The sequence below is a fragment of the Melospiza georgiana genome, chromosome 3, assembly GCF_028018845.1.
Source record: "Melospiza georgiana isolate bMelGeo1 chromosome 3, bMelGeo1.pri, whole genome shotgun sequence".
NCBI classification, from domain to species: domain Eukaryota; kingdom Metazoa; phylum Chordata; class Aves; order Passeriformes; family Passerellidae; genus Melospiza; species Melospiza georgiana.
In genome coordinates this window covers 63,744,722-63,763,759 of record NC_080432.1, presented here as the reverse complement: position 1 = coordinate 63,763,759, position 19,038 = coordinate 63,744,722, and the positions used below count along the sequence as shown (strand labels likewise).

General features: G+C 43.0%; 1 protein-coding gene across 8 annotated transcripts in view; it reads left to right on the top strand.

The window, feature by feature from the left end:
• NHSL1 (NHS like 1) overlaps positions 1 to 19,038 on the top strand; it is a 178,305-nt gene that overhangs the window by 61,430 nt on the left and 97,837 nt on the right. Inside the window, exon 1 of one of the 8 annotated variants that reach the window (XM_058019670.1) lies at positions 12,390 to 12,900. The exons of 6 other annotated variants lie outside the window; for them this stretch is intronic. In XM_058019670.1, the coding sequence (XP_057875653.1) occupies positions 12,696 to 12,900 (205 nt within the window). In that variant the 5' untranslated portion in view covers positions 12,390 to 12,695. Of the gene's footprint in view, positions 1 to 12,389; positions 12,901 to 19,038 lie in introns of those variants that run through there. One more of the 8 variants, XM_058019671.1, reaches the window with a different exon arrangement.

The window sequence follows — 19,038 nt, the reverse complement described above, 5'->3', positions numbered from 1 at the left end:
GGCCTGGAGTTAAACAATTTGTAAGGGAAACAAGTTTCTCTGGAATTAAGGTGGAAATACACTTCCACTTAATTTCAATGGGCTAACAATTTGTTATGTTTATAGTTGGCTGACAATGTAGAAATAACTCATGAACCAAAAGAAAAGTTTACTTCGGAAGACGGCTCTCAAATTATTTACCTTGGCTTCATCCTTCCCTGAACTGGGGAGAACATAATAATGTTTCCCTCTCTTGATCTCTGTCTTGGCTGGTTGCTGAGATGCTTTTGGATATAATTCTTCACTTAGGAGGGAACTTCCAACATAGCAAAACTGATTGCCAAACCTAAAAAACAAAGAAAGTCTGCATCCAGTAATGACATTCTGGAGATCCTGGATGCCATATTTCTTTTCTGCCATCTCAATGAATTTTCCACACATTTTTATGAAGTGTTTTGAGTCTATTTTGGTGATACAATTCACATGAATGTTTTGAGTGCTCTCTTTGCTCAACCCTGACCTCACCCCTATGGAGAATTTTTTATTTTTTCCCATGTTGAAAACTGCCAAAGACTTCAGGCATCATTTTCCCACACACAGTGAAAATAAAGCACTTTTAAAAAAGAAACCCCACACCCAAGAAACACCATTCCAAACAGATTTTCCCCCAAAATAAGCGTTCTGTTTGAAAATCAAAGTGGTATTTGGTTTGGTTTTCTGTATTTTTTAATTTGAATTACAAGCTGAATAGACATCCAGGGAACTACTATGCTCAGACCTTCTTCTTTTCCTTATTAATACCCTGTTCACCAGAGAACATAAAGGAGAGTTTACAGAACTCCTGGACAGTTGTTTCCTTGGGGCTACAGCAGCTTAACCTGCCTAGAAGGAGCTCCTGTTCTTTCAGTGCTCATGTCCACCCTTCTCCTTCAGGTTTGGGCGTCCTTGGCTGTGCTGACACAGCAGGTTTGGGACCATGAGCTGGCTGGCTGCAGGGACTGGATCTGGTTTGGGACCATGAGCTGGCTGGCTGCAGGGACTGGATCTGGTTTGGGACCATGAGCTGGCTGGCTGCTCCCAGAATGCGGGATTTCATTTTAGATGAAATCCCAGCATTTCTGGGTGGCCGGGGTTGCAGTGTCACAGCGCAGGATGAGCCCAGGTGAGGTGCACACAGAGGGTGGGAAGGGAAGGACAGGAGCTTGCTTTCCTGGCTTTACTTGAGAGCAAGAGAAAAGGTAATGCCCTCACCTCAGGGCAGATCCCATTGATACCTAGGAGGGTGGGCTGCAAGCACTCTCCTGGTGAATGTTGTAAGGGTTTTTTTTTTGAGATTCTCACAGTGACCCCCAGAGCACCCAGAATTTGGGAGCCATTAAGGAACTGCATTGTCATTTAGTTTCTTTATTAGGTGTCTAAAAAGTGGCACGCTTTTTTTTTTTTTTTCTTTTAAGACAAAACATGTAGGATACTAAGTTGAAAATCTGAATTTTAAGATGTCTTTTAACCATTGCTGAAGGGTGCTGGCAGGTATCAAATATTTTAGCCAGTAGGTGATATTATTTATTTGTTCATTCCCCTCCTGAGTGATGTTTAGAGCTGTCAATCTGCTGCATTTTGCTGGCCCTAAACTAAGCAGAATAACTCAGGATCCTGTAACCAGAGCAGCCCTTCATAAATTAAGGTCAGTGCTGTAACAACAGCCTGTAGCAACAGCCTCAGACCAAGGCATCTTTTGTTAAGCAGAGGAATATTAACTACACTGGGAGTTCCTGAAAGTGGGTGGTTTCTACTGCCATGCTCAGCAACACTTTGTCATAATGAAAAAACAATACTGTCTGCAAGTAGGGATTGAAAGCGTCTCCTCACATCTGTTTGTCTAAGCTTGGGAAAAGGTGCCATTGGATGGGAGTAGCAAATCCTGCTGTGACTGCGCTTGTGCTTGAAGGGAAAGCCTCAAATGCCAGAAAATGGCCAGGCATCTTTCATGAAGCTAGTTTTAATTTAATTTTAGACTTGATTAATAGTTACTGCAATATTTGCCTTGCACATTTTTTTAATGGAATGCTTTAAAAAAAACTTGTTTAATATGTGATCCCTTCTGTGTAATTGTGCTCTCATACAATGTCTTTGGTGAGAATGAACTAGCAGAGTTTTACCCAGAATTGTTTGGAAGATACCAGTGTGGAAAGCAGAGATGACTCACAGTGCCTTGGAGGAAGAAGAGCCAGCAGTTAACCACAGAGCATGGCATTATCTCTATGCCAGAGCTGGCTGAGAGAGCCAGCATATTTTCCACTTCACTATGTTGGGGGGAAAAAAAACACTCCAGAGGAATATTGGCTCTCTAAGCAATCCTGATAATCTTGTCAGCTTGATGCGTTTAGAACAGCTGTAGCATGGGAGGCATGTGAATCAAAAGAAGGTGGTAGTTCCCATCTAGAAACCATTGTTATTTGTATTTGATGAATAAATACATATGAAGCATTCTCATTTTTGGTGGATTCCCCTGGGTGAATAAACTTGGTTGCACAACAAGAATGTGGTATGTGATGGATAGAGTACATGATTAGATAATAAGTATTTCTGCATAAATTTATTTTGTATCTAATCCCATGTGTCTGTATTCTTATTTCTTTAGGAATATCTACATGGCATCTCTTGCTATTGCAGGCAATTTGCCAGATGCCTGTAAATAAGGAATGTCTATTGCAAGTGAAATAATACTATCTCTTACTTCACAATGTAATTTGTTTGCCATTAGCATTTAGTGATGTAGTGTTCTCGTTAGGGAGAACTGATTTTGGCTTGACTTTACAGGCAGAATTACATGAAAAACACAACAGTTAAATCTTAATTTTGATTTCATTACAATAAAAATCTATCTTTTACAGTATAGAGTTGAATATTTTCTTTTGGGGGAGGTGTTTCATTTAAATTGATATGACATATCCTGTTATCTTTAGTGGCCTTTACTTACACAGAAAATACAGTAAGAAAGGGGTTGGCTTCCATTTTGGGTCCTTCTTTTTCTTACCAATCACCTTCTGAAAGATGTAAAGACTTTTTATTGCTGTGGTGCTGGGCTGCCCTGGGACCTGGGCATGTTCTCCTGCACATCTGATGCTCCACTTCTTTTGGTGTAAGTGTGGAAGCTTGGGCATCCAGCTGTAGCCACGTTCCTTGTTTCTGACAAGGAGAAGGTAACAGACCTCATGAAATACAGGATTTAGCATGTGAGCTGGCAGTTGTGCCAAAAGATGAAAAAAACCATGGTGTGGACTGGAGCAATATTTTGGCCTTGGCCATAGGAGAAGTCAAGCTGAAGGATACATCAGGATTGATGCTTGGTTTCCAAACATCTGAAAAGGAAGATGTTGAAGAACCTGGGTGATGAGTATATTAGAGATGCTTTCAGGCTGGCAGGGTAATCCAAGCAGACTGTCTTGTGGGCAGGCAAAAGCACTAAGTGAAGATTAGGCCTGTAATTTAGTCCGCTGGCTAATAGTGAAATGTCTGGATGACTTCATTTAACCATGACTATCAAGGTGTTAATCTTTTTTGCCCTGATGAAACCACCTGAAATAGTGATTGGTGGTTGGCATTGGCTGTGAGAAGGCAGTGAGTCTGCTTTCTAAACTCTCCTGCTTGGGAGAAGTGGGTTTGGGTGTTACTATTGTGGGAGACATCCACTGGGCTCCCAACAGATTAGTATCTGATGAACAAACATTTTTTACACCTGTAATTTCAATAGTATGTGACTTCTCTTTCACTTTCTACCCTTCCCACCCTGTATTTCAGTGAGTGCCAGAAGATGAGCTTTCTTTAGATACATAAACAAGATGATGTGGTGCAAATTACAGAAGATTGCAAACCCTTGATTTAATTTCTCTGTGCTGTGATTTAAGAATTGATACTCTTGGGTTTTTTAACTATGACTAAGCAACTGTTTTGTTGAGGCTGATTATTTCACATGCCAGTGGTTGAGAGGTAGCATCAGATTATTCCTGCTGCTTGTGTGAATGTTCTTATTTATCCTGCCTTCTCTTCTACTGAGGACAACTTGGACTTAAATTTTACCTCCTGTTCTCACCTTATTTTCACAGCTGATGAAGGTGAACACTTCCTGTGTCTCAAATGTTTTATTTAGGGGGGGTCATAGTGTCTGCAGGATTGACCCTGCATACTATTCTTCTGTATTCTCAGGGGGTTTTTTACCTAGGAACTTCTGTTGGTAGAGGAAAATATTTGTGTTTCAGATTAAAAAAAAAAAAAAAAAACCAAAAAACAAAAAGCCACAATAAAAATCAAAGTGGATTTCAGACCTATATATGACAGAAGGAGAAATTGCAGGGAGAGAGAAAATTTTTCTTGTTGGTCACAGTGCTCCTGCTGAATATGTGGATGTGTACATATGGAGCGAGCACATGCACAGGCACTCCATACAGAGAGAGCACACACATAGGCCATATGTTCATTATTTTAGAAGTTTTGTTTTCTCTGGCATTTTCATCAAGCTTTTAATGGAGCTATTTTAAGTGGGATTCAATATAACTATGTAGGACAGTAACTAAGACACAAATTCAGTGTTTTTCTCCTCACCCTCTGTGTGTCAGCAACATTCCTTGTGCTCATCCTCCACCCAGAAATGAGTTTCTTTTAACCTAGGGCCTGTTGTCAGGAAGAGAGGAGATTGCAGCATTCTTCCAGGTGTGGTGGGGCTGAGCTTCATTTACAAATTTTGTCTAGAGTTGCAACACACTCCTTTGTACTTACCAGGTGCCAGGCTTGGCTGGCATGTAAACACAGCAATAAACTGAAAAAGCAGGGCTGCAGTCCTGTACCTGTGCACACACATGCTAACGTGAGCCCTTTGTTCTGTCTTCTGAAGCTCAGTATTTATGCATGGTTTACAGTAATTGCACATGCTTAGATTGGTTCCTAGAAGAGACTTACATACAGTTTCAGTAAGGTAAATAATTTTGCTGGTTTGACTGTGAAGTAATTTTGAAATGTGTTTTAAAGAGACAAAAAGATGTGCACATGCAGCATTTGGATCTGTAGGAAGAAATACTTTTCTGTGGTTCATATATCAAACACTCTGTTTATAACACTCGTGAGCTGTGTTTTCAGTATTGGAATGGCCAGGTCTGCCCAAGTGTCTCACAGGGCTCTAAAGTTCCTTTTTAGCATTTTATTATTGCAAAGACCTGGTAAGGTTTATTATTTTGTAATTCAAAGGGTATGTAAATACAAACAGGAAAAAAGTTTAAAAAATTAAGAATAAGGATTTCTGAGATGCTGTTGGTTCTTCTCTGCTTTTTCTTTAGCCACTGTCTCTTTTCTTGTTTTTTGTGGTTCTCTTATCTACAAAAACATTTAGATTAGTGTGCTAATTAGTTTATGTTAACCAGCAGAGGGCTTCCACCTCAAAGCAAACAGCCTTATCCCTTCTGCAGTTTCCCTTGTATCCTCTTAATCAGAGAAGTGGGAAACAGACATTTATTTAGTTGTCTTAGGGTACTTTCCTGCTGGCAGAATGATCTTCAATTACATGTTAACTCATTTTTTTATACAGTTTGTTTTCAACTGGCTTCCAGTTACTTTCAATACGGTCGTCAGCATTTCCACAGGAAACCTGGATGATTCTGCTTCTCCTATTTCTAAATTTCTAATGTAACTTGTGTATTGCAAAGTTTCTGTGCAGTCAGTTATTAAAGGTGTTTTGAGCCCCTTCTTAGTATGAACACAGAATACGCTGAATCAAGTAGCAGGAGAGACTAAACTGATCTTACAATTTAGATAGAAGCAGTGCAAGGTAAACTTGTATAAACTCTTTATGTTCCTTGTGGAGCATTCCAGAGCCAGGAGTACCTGTGCATCCAGGATACTACAAAAGCACACAGCTTTCCTGGGAGGTTGGAGTCGCCCTGTGAGGCACGGGGTGCTTTCATTCAGAGCATCCTTCGTGCCAGCTGTGCCGGCGGCTTGGAGCGGGTGCTGCCTGCTGCTGGAGTCGGGCTCCCTGCAGAGTGGGGCAGAGGAGCGCCGAGATGCTGAATGCTGCTCAGCACCTCTCCAGACTCTGTGAGTGACTCTGTAAGTGTTGATCAGAACTGCTGTTGATAACTTCTGGTGATTCAGCGAACAGCTGAGTGCCTGTGGGGAAAAACCCACAATCCTCCCTTCAGACAGAAAACTTACTCTGTCCGCAAAAATTCCATACTAAGATAGTTAATCTTCCCAGTCTATCAGCACTTGGGATGTGTTGGCTAACAGTTGTGAGCAGAGCACCTCCCTGGCCAAGCCTCAGCTCTGGAAAAGAGGTGACCCTATAGTTAGGGGGTTTTGAAAGCAAGAGCCCCACAACCTAGGAGAATGTGTGTAGGAATCGAGGTATGACTACAGTTAGAGAGGGAGCTTTTAGCAGAGCTGTCTCAATTAGTGACTTGTCATGCCCCAATGAAAAAACACTAAAATTGTTAATTGCGTTTCAAGCAGAGATAATAACAGCTCACTGCTGAAAGACAAGTCACTACCGTGTGTCACCGTGACTGTGTGGCTGCTGAGGTCCCTCGGGCGGCGGGAGCGCGGATCCCGGCTGGATCCCGGCTGGATCCCGGCTGGATCCCTGCTGCCACCTGCCGGCACTCGCTGCCCGCCTCGGCCGGGCTCGGTCCCGGCTGCTGGGCGGGAGGGCTGCCCGTGAGGTAGCCAAATGTTTGCGCATTGCCCGAAGCCACCAAAGCCCCGTTGCTCGTCCCCTTAAGCTGTACGACAGCTCAAACCTCACGAAGGAAAAGCTCGTCCGCGTGTAGGCAAGGCTGAAACTTAACGCAGATCAAGCCCTCTCCTCCTATATCCCTCACAATATCATGGAATTGTTAAAGCGGGAAAGGAGCTCTAAGATCATTGAGTCCAACTGTTGGCCCAGCACTGCCACGTCCACCACTGAACCATGTCCCCAGGTGTCACACCGCCAGGTCTTTAAATGCCTTGAGGGTATCTATCCATCACACTCTCACCCAGCAGAGCTCAGCACCTGAAACTGCTCCTGCCATCAGTAACTGCCCTACTCCTTGCATACTTGCAAGCACATTTGCTATGAAATCTGGGGTTTGCATCAGTTCTGGAATTATGCTGATGAAGAAAGCCAAAAGCTTGTGAATGCATTTGTATACGGCAGAAGCAGGTGGGTGTCTCTATGCACAGTTAACTTGCCTGCTCTTTTGGCATCAAAGTATTTTAGAGAAGAACAGTATTTTTTTTTCTGGGCAATTCTGACATTGGGTCCACCCCTCTTACAGATATCTTTTTGGTTAACAACCAGCTTGTACTGTTCGTGTTCCTTGCTCGATTTCTCTCTCTCTCTCTCTCTCTCTCAGTAAGAGCCATCATTATCCCTACATACAGCTGGTGTTGAAGGGAGAACCAGCTCCAGGTTAGCCTAGCACTTTATAGAAACTGTACCCTTGTTTATACAGAATTTCCCTATCAAAGCAAGTGCAGCTGTTGAATCAGACAAAACACTGCCTTGATGCAGTGAATCCTTCTGGAATACAGAAGCTGAAAGGAGGAAGAGACACTGGTTGCTGGTACATCTCACTGACCTGTCCAAAAGCTGTTTTATTCTCTGCAGGATAAAGCAGTTGTCTGCAGTCTGATTTGTTTTTCTTTTGTTTTCCTTGTGGATCTAATAAAGTTGGAAATGCGGATGGACTGCTTCAAAGCAGCTCTACAGTATAAAACTCCCTCCTCCTTTAGTTTGGATATGGTGTATTTCTTTTTAAATTGAAAAAAAAAACAAAAAAAACAAAACCAACTCACAAATCCAAAAGGGTACAAACAGAAAGGAAGTTTTTCTTTATAATTAGGGCATTCAAAGGTTCTGTAAGGGTTGTGATAGAAACAATTAATAGGCATTACTTTTGTGTGAGACAGGGCCTACTTAAGTAGGTCGCAAGGCTGGTAGCCAGGAGACCTACTTTCTTTTCTTAGCTTTGCTGCTTATCCATTCTGTGATCTTGGGCAAGTAACTTCATTTTTGTTCCTTTATTTCTTTACTATTTTCCCCCCTTGCAGGTTCCTTCACACTGGGAGGGAAAAAGTTTCTCACTTATGTGCCCTGCACATAAAAAGGGACACAACCTTAACTGGAAGTTTGAGGCCCTCTTACACCAGAATGCTCTCCGTGGCTGCTTTGCTGTAAAAAATCATGCAGGAATATGGCTTACTTTGTGGGTTTGCTGTGTGAGCATTTCACAGGGTACCTGTAGAAGAAAAGGCACATTTTAGATAAAGACCTCCAATGGAGGTCAGGTTGACAAGGTTTCTAAACTGACTGAAATTCCCACACATCTGCCCGGAGATGATGAGGGCACTGGGGAGGTGACCATATGTAGCTGATCTGGTGGTGTTGGGGTGGTTTCTGGGGAGGAGGCATTTTCAGGAGGCTGCTGGCAGACCCCTCTCCTTTGGCTGGCTGCAGCAAGATCTTTGTAAGGATGGGATGAGACTGCAGGGAAGGTGTTTTCAATGGCTTTTTGCCGCTGCTTAATCCAAATGGCTTTATGACTGGCTGATGATGAGTTGTTATCACCTGAAGGAAAACACCCAGAAGCCTGAGAGAGAGGTGTCCTCTCAGCTGTTGGAGCATGAGCTATCCCAGCAAGCTGTAATTGTGAATCATCCATGTTACTGTCTCTTGAGTCATGAGGAATGATAGATTAGGAAATGTAGGAATTCAATTAACATAGGAATTATGCCAAAAGCCAAAAATGGAGCATGTCTGTGGCATTTTGGGGTTTTTGTCTTTCTGCTTTGTTGGTTTTTTACACTGAACCGAAACCTTTTCTGTGAAACTTTTTTGGCTGTTTTTCCTGGCATTAGGAGAACACAGTGGCTGTGAACCGTGTACATGTGTTTGCTTAACAACTTCTAGAGAATTCTTAGACCATCAGATTGTGATGCATGGTAAAAATCCTGATGGTATGTGAGACTGTGGTCTCGTTCACATCTAAAAAGAAATAAATAAAAAAGAGCAGGGGAACGAACCAGTTTAGCTTTCTACTTCAAGCCCTATGTTTCTTCTTCTGTGATTCCTTCATGTTTTTTACTGAGATGGATTTGTATTTTAAAAATGTACCAAAAAATAATGCCTTAACCTTTACATACATAACCTGGAAAATATGAAGCCTATATACTTGTATGATGTCTTCATAAGGGAGAAAATAGATTGGAAAGTTGGCTTAGCTTATTAGAAATGTACTTGTCTCTTTCATATGGCTTTATAGAGTGTTTCACATAATTAAATTTAAGCCTCTACAGTGTTTCAGATGATAAAATGTCACAGAATCACCGGGTTGGAAGAGACCTTAAAGATCAGCAAGCCCAACCCATGCCCTAACAGCTCAACTAAACACTGGCCCTGAGTGCCACACCCAGTCTTGTTTCCAAACACATCCAGGGATGATGACTCCACCACCTCCCCGGGCAGATAATTCCAGTATGTTATCACTTTTTCTGTGAAAAACTTTTTCCTAATATCCAACCTATATATCCCTTGGCGCAGCTTGAGACTGTGTCCTCTGGTTCTGTCATCTGCTGCCTGGAGAAAGAGACCAACCCCACCTGGCTACAGCCGCCTTTCAGGGAGTTATAGAGAGTGATAAGGTCACCTCTGAATCTGCTTTTCTGCAGGCTAAACACCCCCAGCTCCCTCAGTCGTTCCTCACAGGGCTTGTGTCCCAAGCCCCCCACCAGCCTTGCTGCCCTCCTCTGGACGGATTTCCCACTCCGTGGCCTTGTATTTGGCTAGTGATTAAAGAATGGCTTAACTTGCAACAGTTACTCAACATGTATTGTTTATCAAATGGTAATTGCTGTTTTCTCTTGATCTTGGGAAATTTATTTTTGATCCACATGTATAACGATGTATGCTGATATTAAGCTTGTCACCTAGAAACAAGAAGCATTCTGTGGTGGTGACAGTGTTGAAGTGTATAGCAATGGATCTTTTCCTGCAATGAAATCGAATGATACCAAACCCTGAGCAAAGCATTGCACTACTCTGTTTACAGTAACAATGGAAATGTTATGGTCAGTCACGGTGCTTTTGCTCTTGCATCACCAAGTTGTGACTCAGCGCCGTGTTAAAAAGGCAGAGGTACAGACAGGTCAGGAAAATTCCTGAAATTAAATTGCTGCCTAGACTCTGGGCAGGCCTCTGGGATTTACCCTGGCATTTTGGGTTAACCTGAAAGGGTTTCCTTCTTGCTGGTTCCTCTGATCTTCTGTTTTTAAGTAGTACAGGAGAACGGAGATGACTGTGATTCTGCAGTTCCTACCAGGGTTTTTATACATCTGGCTCTGTATAATTTAGTCAGTAATAGCTGTGGTAGGTTACAGTTCTCTGTACTTTTCAGTACTGGCAATTCCAAATGTTTGTTTTCTGTCAAAAGAACTAAGTTCACTTTAAGCACGGTTTTTTATTTTTATATAAAACCCTGCCTATTTGTACATGAACTGCTCCAAAAGGGATATTTCAGTGCTTGGGTCTCTAGGGGTACCTCACTCCACATTCTCAAGTCCTCTTGTAAGCAAAAGGAAGAAAAACAAAGGAAAGCTCCCAACCCTAGGCAGGTCTCTTGTCTCATCCGGGATGGGGAGTGGTGTCTGTGAACAAAGACAAAAAAGCCCCAAATAGAAGCGCTTGATGACACAGTGAGAAAAGCGAGTGTTGGCAGTGTGTTAGCTCCCACTCACACTCACTTAGCACACACTCAGCTTGGCACTCCCTCCCTCCACAGCCCCGCTACAGCACCACTGGCTTTGGGAAGTGGCGGGAGACCTGTGTATGTACATATGCATTACCTTGTTGGAGTGAGGTCAGTTTAAATGCAGCCTATTAAATTATTTACAGAAGACAGTTGGCCGACCCATTGTGCTGTGTTAGTGGGAGCCAAAGGTCGCTTTGGTGTGCCTGCTTGATTCATAGGGTAATCTGATACAGTACTTAGCTTTTTGCCTCCCAGTCAGTGGGTTAAACCTTATCCTCTTATTATGAGTCAGAGAGCCATAAGTTTCAGAAAAAGCCAGAGCCTTTGTTTTTAATGGTTTTGAAGAGGCTGTGCAGCAGAATCCAGAGGGCTGCGGTAGCATCTGCCAAGGGGTTGGGGCATGTTCTGCAATAGTGTAAATCTGACTGGCAGCCTGGGAGCCCGAACACTTCACCCTTCTTTCCTTACGATCGTTGTGCTTTCGATAACATCATCTGCAGCCGTTAGGACGTTAAGGCATTAATGTTTGTTCTTCAGATAAAGGCTTTGGTTTTGTGTTCTTTTTCCTCTTCGCGCCCCCTTCTCCTCCAGACTCCTCTCTACCACCATCTCCTTGAGGATTCACTGAGCTGACCTTAGTGGCTATTTCTCACATCCAACTATTTTTTTTTTTTTTTTTTTTTTTTTTTTTTTTTTTTTTTTTTTGCTGCAAGATAGAAGCTTGTGTGGGTGTTTTGTTTTTTGGTTTTTTTCCAGCAAAACCCTTGGGTATTGGGGTGCCTTGGTATAACCAACTCCTGTCTGCTTTAAAATGCTCCCTTTGCCCCTCCATCTTGCAGGCTTATTCCCTTCTGGGAGCAGCATTGGTATTGGCATGCAGGACAAGCACTGCAGCTTTCAGTAGTGCCTGACTTTTTAAAACTTTCACACTGTGGAGTGCTTTCCCTAGCTGCTAGTTTAAAGAGAAGGCAGCAGAATCTAACAGCTGGGAGCAAAACCTGTTTTATGAGCTGTAGTGACCCCAGTGAGAGCCCGATCACTAAATATCTGCTCAGATTTTGTTTATATCTATGCACTTTTATTTCGTTTCTTTTCAAATGTACCACCAATTACGGGGGCACTAATGTTTTCAGCACGCTGTTCAGGATGCTTTTCGTGTGGAAAAGCTCCAGGATTTTATTTCCCCCCTCCCCAAGTCCACAGAGGTGCGCAAGTGCTTTCCTATTTCTGCACGCAGAGTTCAGAAGTTTGTGCTGCCGCTGAGCTGGCTGAGGAAAGGAGGAGTTTTGCTTTTAGCAGAGCGAGCCTATCATATTTCACTCTAATCCTAAGCGATAGCCACGCAGTCGGTTTTATTGTTAGAAGAGCCTTCCTGGAGCTCCTGCACCAGGCTTTTCTGAGAGAGAGCCGGGCAGCCGGAATGAGGCGGCAGAAGTGCGGCCGCTTTATTGTCCCTCGTGAGCAGAGCCGTGCCAAGGCGTGATCCCGGCCTGCTCTTCCTCCTCCTGGGCTGCTCCTGATGAGCCAGAAGAGGGCACGGAATTGCCTGCACGCTCCTGGGCAGCGATGCCAGGGAGAAGAGTGGAGCTACAGTTTGTGCTGTTGAGTGGAGAATGGGGAAAACACTTGCCTCGGTGCTGTGCTCCGCTCAGCCCTTGCATGCTCGGCTGAGCTGCTGCAAGGTGCCACTTTCTGCTGCTTTTCTCCCCTTTGTTTTCTTTGGCAGCTCCCTAAGTGCTGTATCAAAACAGCTTCGGGGGAGCTGCGCTGGCACAGCCACCTACCTCCATACGGGTGCTGCTCTAAAGGCAGCGAGGAGAAACCTGGACTGAAGTCGGAGTGAGTTTGTTCAGCCTCCCGCGAAAACCTGAGAAAAGGGGACGGGAACAATTTCAGAGGTCTCTTTGGAACCGACGCCAGTGGCTGGCGTGAAAGAAAATGAAAAAGGAGTGTGTTTCGAGATCTTTCAAACTCAAACAAAACCCAGGCTCCCTCTCGCGCGCTGTCAGCTGGATAAATTTCTCGTCCTTGTCAAGGCAGACAAAGAGATTGTTTCGCAGCGATGGGGAGCTCTCCTCCATGTGCGTGCAGCAGGTAGACGAGGACGACGAGACCTGGACCTACCGGAGCCAGCCGAGGAAAGGTGACTCGCTTTCTCTTTAACCCTGGCGGTGGCTGCCAAGTGCCAGCCCCGCTCCATGCGGCTCTGTCCAGCTGCTCCCGTCCCGCCGGGGCCAGGAGCCGCAGGTGGGGACGGGGAGGAGGAGGGCAGCACAAAAGCTGAGGTGCAGCACTGCCTTGCCAAGTTTATTGGGGGGTTAAATCTGTGAGAGCTTATAGTAATTAACAGGAAAAGGCTTTAATTTCCCATCTGGGTACTGATTGTGTGGGATATAGGTAAGTTTTGTTTATGCTTCTTGTAGCCTGTAGTCATTGGTGCCAGAGTCTTTGGGCAGGTGCAGCTAGAATCTCTCTTCAAAATGTGGAACCGAAAGCTATTTAAGACTCCACTTCTAAACGACTGGGTGGCTTTTCTTGGATGATTGCCTCATGGTCCTGCTGGGAAAAATTTTGAGTGTATTTTGTTTTATGAGGGCAGACTGAGAAGAGGTCCCAGATGCAAAATAAAAGAGATGATGAGAAAGTGATGGGAATTGCTCCACTGAGAGAAGGGGGCATCTAGAATACGAGATAAGCAGCTCTGACTGAACCCATGAAGTGTTCAGACCTGGCGTATATTTTATATGAGACTTCTAAAAAGTACCTTTATTTTTTTTGTGCTTGTTTTTGAATGAAGTTTGTCAGGTCACTAAGTAAACAATTACCTCATATTTGCCATAAATCAAAAGAAATTTCAGAAGTTTGTTCACGTGAGTTGGTGAGCAGGACCCGTATTCGGCTGGCAGGCAGCGGAGCGTGTGTGCACGCAAGGTTGAAAATACTCAGTAAAGTGAGGGATTTGGTTGTAATTTCTCTAGTGCTGCCAGAGCAGTAGTTTGTTAACAGAAAGTGTAAGGTTGACTCTGTTGTGCTGTAAGGTCACTTTTGTAAAAGCAAGCAGGCTCTCGAAGGGCATTTGATCTTCAAAGGGCCTTTTATTTCTTTTCATTTCTCGAAGCAGTTAATAGCTGTTTGACCAGAATTTCACTTCCGTATCAGAACGGATTGTGGCTTTAGTAAATGGTTTGTATGCAGGAACACTAACACAGGATGTATTGCTTGTGCTTTGCTCCCTGCATGCTAGGACACAACTTTAATCTGTGCTTTGAAGATTGTTTTTTAACCTGCTTCACTACTGAAAAACTTCTAAAAAGGGAGTTCGCGTTTGCAACCAGTAGTTTTTACTTTTGACCGTTGGTATATTGATATTGTCCAGCGGTGCCAGATTAGCTTCTAATGCCTGTGGGATGGGATCTTGCACAGATCAGAAGAACCATTGAGCCCTGCTGCTGGCTTCCATGCAACTTCCATGAAGTTTCTTGCGCTGCCTTCCTTAGCCTGTGCTCACGCTGCAGGGCAGAGATGGGAAAGGAAGCTTTACTGATGGATTAATGGTGTATTAATTTTTCTGAGTGATTTACATAAAGAACCCATTGTACCAGCTGGAGGGGGAGGGAGAATTCCTCCTGTAATTGGGCAGCAAGCTATGAAAGCCTCCCTGCCTGCCTATAGAGGAGATGACAATATGTCACTTTGGAAGGGAAGGTGTGGGGAGGTGTAGATTATGCAGGGTTTATTTCCTCTTTGCAGGGAACAGTTTGACCCAACTTGTGAAATCTGCCTGGATCATAAATCTAACTGCGCATTTCTGTCTGACCAGGATCCTCTGCCAGACTGACAGGGATTGCCAGGGCTGAAGGGAGTGTGGGGTTATGTATTTGGGCAGGAGAAACTTGTCACAGCTGCAAGTCTTTTACCCTGGGCTGTGAGTCAGGCTTGCACGGTGTTGGAAGAGTTTGAGAATCCATACCTGGCAGAGTGCTCGTCTTAGGTTTGTGTTCAAAGGCAAAACCGTGTGTGATAAATGGCCACTTGTGTTCTTGAATTAATTTGTTCCACTGCTGTGTTGCGTTACTGCTTGCCAGCCTTTGTAAAACTGAGGGCTCAAAACCATATTGTCTTTGGTGCTCAAATTAACTACATCACTATATTAACACAAACTAGAAAGAAAGGAGAGGCACAGACATAGCAAGTGTTATATATAAAACCAGACTATTTTAAGCTAGATGAAATTTTAATAGTTTTTCAGCTATCAGAATAGTTTTCCCTCCAGTTCTCGCTCAGGTAAACTGGTAAAAAAAGTAAGTCTGACAGATCACAGCCTCTCCATCTCCTAACTGTATGTGTAAAGACAGGAGTGTTAATAACAGAATCTGGAAATGAAGAATCGTTGTTCTTTCTGAGCTGCTTCTCTTCCTGTCCTTTTAAACCTCTTCTTTTGCCGCTCCATTGCTCCTCCAGGCTCGGGTTGCATTCCCGCGAGGCTGCTGGGTGACAGGCACAAGGCAGCATGTGTTGCGTGGTATTTCACCAGCAAAGTGGCTAATCTGCCTTGGCTGCAAACCGGAGCTTGCACACAGTAGCGAGCGCAGAGACTGGCTGGATTCCTCGGTTTGAAATGAGCACCAAGAACAAAAGTAAACGGGAGCTGCGAACCCGGGGCACTCCCGGTGTCCTGCGGGGCTCATCCCTGCGCACCTGGAAGTCAGGGGCTGCTGCTTCTCTCTTCTTTTTAAAACGTGCACAGCAGTGAAGAGTGTTTTGGAGCTGGCAGCACCAATCAGACTTCGCATTTGATAAAGCTCTTAGTAGAAGAGATGGAAAAAGTTGACAGTAAAATAAAGGTTTGGTTTTTGAAGCATTTCTTGCTCAGCCCTCTTCCTCCTCAGTCAGCTGGAGGCCCTTTGAAATGAGGGCACACTGTAACTCCCACGTTTCTTCTTTAATCAGAGTTTTTAGTTCACGGTTTTACTTTCCGGGGGAGCGTGTATTTTCAGAGTGAAGCTCAGAGCATTTTTTTCCTTTAAAAAACACTTTATTGGGAAAAGGCTGAGAGGAGTATTCTTTGAAATGAAAGTGCTTGGGTGTGTTGCAAAGGATTTCTGATGGGTGAAAGAATGAGACCGTGGTTCATGTGTGCCTTTGTTGTTTATCACAAGTATGACATAGCAAGTAACTCTGAATAGAGATAACACATGAGTTAGTTCATGGCACAGGCCTCACCATATTTACTTTAACTTTTTTGGAAAGGAAATGAGTCACGTGGCAGCATCAAAACAACTTAACTAAGCTTTTCTGGCCAGGTGCTGGAGAAGCACAACTAGCAATCCGGTCTGGCCACAGGTGACAATGCATCAGAAGAAGCTCTTAAACAAAGAGGTTTTCAAATCTCTCCCCAACTCCTGTCCCTGTTTATTGCTCTGATGTTTTACCCGCTCCCTCCATTTCACTTGGTTGCTTTCCAATCATTCTGCATCGCAAAAGTTGAAAGTCTTGCCTGCTTTTTACTGCAGGTTATATTACCTGGAAAACTTATTTAAAGTCATTAGAGAAACCTTGTTTCTCAGGTAACTGCTGTATTTTAATGACTAATTAAACTCAGTTCAGAAGGTGGCATCCACTGGTTTTCTGCTGTTTGCTGGCCAACTCTCAGTCTTTAATACAAAACGTGAGAAATGCCCATTTTTTTCCATGCAGAACCAGTCTAAATGAGAATTTGTTTTAACAGCAAAAGAAGTTTAAATTCACGAATCTTTGTGGGCTGAGCCTTTTGTGTCCTTGCAGTCTGATGGAAGCAATCCTAACACCCTGATGACAGCTCTGGCCAAAGCTGTCAGTTAAGTTCCTAATGACTTATCATGGTCTGAGAACATCACACTTACCAAGGGGTCAGATTTCCATAAACTGAACAATTACGGAATTGTCACAGTAGGAGTTTGTAGCATAATGCTGCCTCATTATGTCAGTAAAAATGGTGCCCTTTAGTTATGCCCGTATACCTGTGGTTAGTTAAATTTGCATCATGTAAGTTTAATACTATCAGATGAGTTTTTCCTCGTGTTCCAGAGGCAGACTTGAGACGCAAGACCTTTTTGGTTTTTGGAGCTTGTATTTTCAGTGTCTCCCGTAGAAACTCAGGAGAGAGACAGGCGAGATCATACTTGCCTATCTGCAGTGCCAGAGTATCACCCTAGTCTTCAGTCCAAATAATTTTTAAATTCTAGGTTTCTAAGTCATGAATATTGTTTACAAGGGGGTTTCAAGAACAGACAAGTAATCACATTTTTTTAGTAATGAGATGCAAGAGTACCAATAACTATTAAGTTTCTATAAGCAAGATTACCAAATCCAAACTTCTTGTTGCTACTCCAATGTAAAATCATTTTATTGGCTTTTTTCCTGTATGTTATTGCACAAGATCTTGTGTTCAAAGTAGGAAAAAGTCATGCCAGTTACTACATAGATAAAGGCCCATAAACCCAAAGGGAGCTGTTAGCATTTGTAGAATCCATAACATGTGATGGATTGTAGTGTTGGGGCATGTGTGTCTGTGAAAAGGATTCTTGAAGCTTTGGGCAAGTCCATAAATAATCATTTATGGAAACCTCAAAAAGCATTTGTGTAAGAGCCTGGAGTAAGTCCAAAACAAATATTATATGCTTTATATACCTTCTTGTGAAAGACTTATTTTTTGGTTTGGGTTGTGGGTTTTGTCTGTTTTTGTTTTGTATGTTTTTGGGGGGGATATTTTTTTTTTAAATAAATTAATGTTTATTTAGTAAGTATAAGGATACATATGCAAATATGAATGTTTGAAAGGAAAAAATAATGAGCGATTTGATAAAAAAGCCCATTTTCTGTCTTCTACTACCTTTTACATGTTGTAGGGTCGGTGTGCAAAGATAAAATTGCATGTAGTTCTATGCATTTGTAACAATTGGTCAAGTTTATATCAAATTTTTGTGGTTGAACTGTTGGATGTGCTTTTATGGAAGCACAGCTGGGAACAGAGGTACTACTTCAATTACTGATGTATGTACTGTTTGTCTTAGCATATTTTATCGTGGCACAGCAGAGGGTTCTGTAAAACTTTCATGATATATAATGGCAAACAAAAGTTTTCATGCTGAGGACAGTCACAAGTCCTGTATTTAACTATAACTTGAAGTACCAACTTCTGTGTGCTTGTACATAGAGACAAATTTAGTCAAAACTTTGTGTGTTCCTATGTCTTCTGACAAATATTGCCACAGATGGGAATCTGAAAATGGGTTTGCTAAGCAAAAAATTGTAACCTACAGAAACAAGTTTAAATAAGAAATGCTGGTATCACAGAATATCTGCATTGATATCACAGAACCATTTGTTTAAACTCAAATCTCTACTTCTGCTTTATCAAAAAGACTATGGATCCAGACATGGTTATTTATTCTATAAAATCCTTGCCGAATTCCAGTTTTTTGCTATTATGAAAGTGCAAATATTCTTTTGCTGTTCTTTTATTTTAAAAACAATAGATTTTTTTATTTGATCAAAAGTGTTTTAAGTGAAAATAGAAATGAAAAAAAAATCTATAATTGTACAAAACTTGCTGTAGTCCTTCCTTTTTTCCCGGCTGCTATCCCAGGACGTCTGTGCCTCTCCAGGAAGCAGTGACAGGAGAACAGCAGTCTGTGCTAAAGGACATTTCCCAGTAGATTTTTTTTTATGAAGAGTTGTGGCTGGTTTCACTGCCTACTCCAAGAGCCATAACTAATGTGAGCTAACCGTGTTGAAGAGTCTTAATCTCTCAGGGGATTGTGGAATGTTTTTCGTTAGGATGGAGGGGCTGAAGGGAAGAACAGGCTTGTGTGGTGTTGCTGAATCCGTGTGTTAGAGCTGCTGTGCCAGAAGTGTGCTTTTCTGAGGCAGAGGGGAAGTTAACCCCTGGTGTTTGATTTGAGCGCTCCAGGGGCAGATCCCAGTTCCTCTGGGCAGCTCTGTGCTGCTGTCAGGTGAGACCCTGCCTGTGCTTGCCTTCACTTGGACACCTTGAATTTCAGGTGTAGCTCCAGCCAGAGTTCTCTTGGCTGGTTGCACTGTAGAAGACCACAGTGGTGGGAAGCACAAACAAATGGAGCAGCACCTGGCTTAACCCCGTGTTCCCAAAGTTACAGGGGCACTGCATCCCAATTTGTCCTGCAGTTTCTGTGCTGTTTGGATTAGCAGGCTCACTGGTGCAGCCCTCCTTGGCTTGCTTCTTTGTGGCCATGATGAAACACATGAAGTGCTGTGGTTTTCC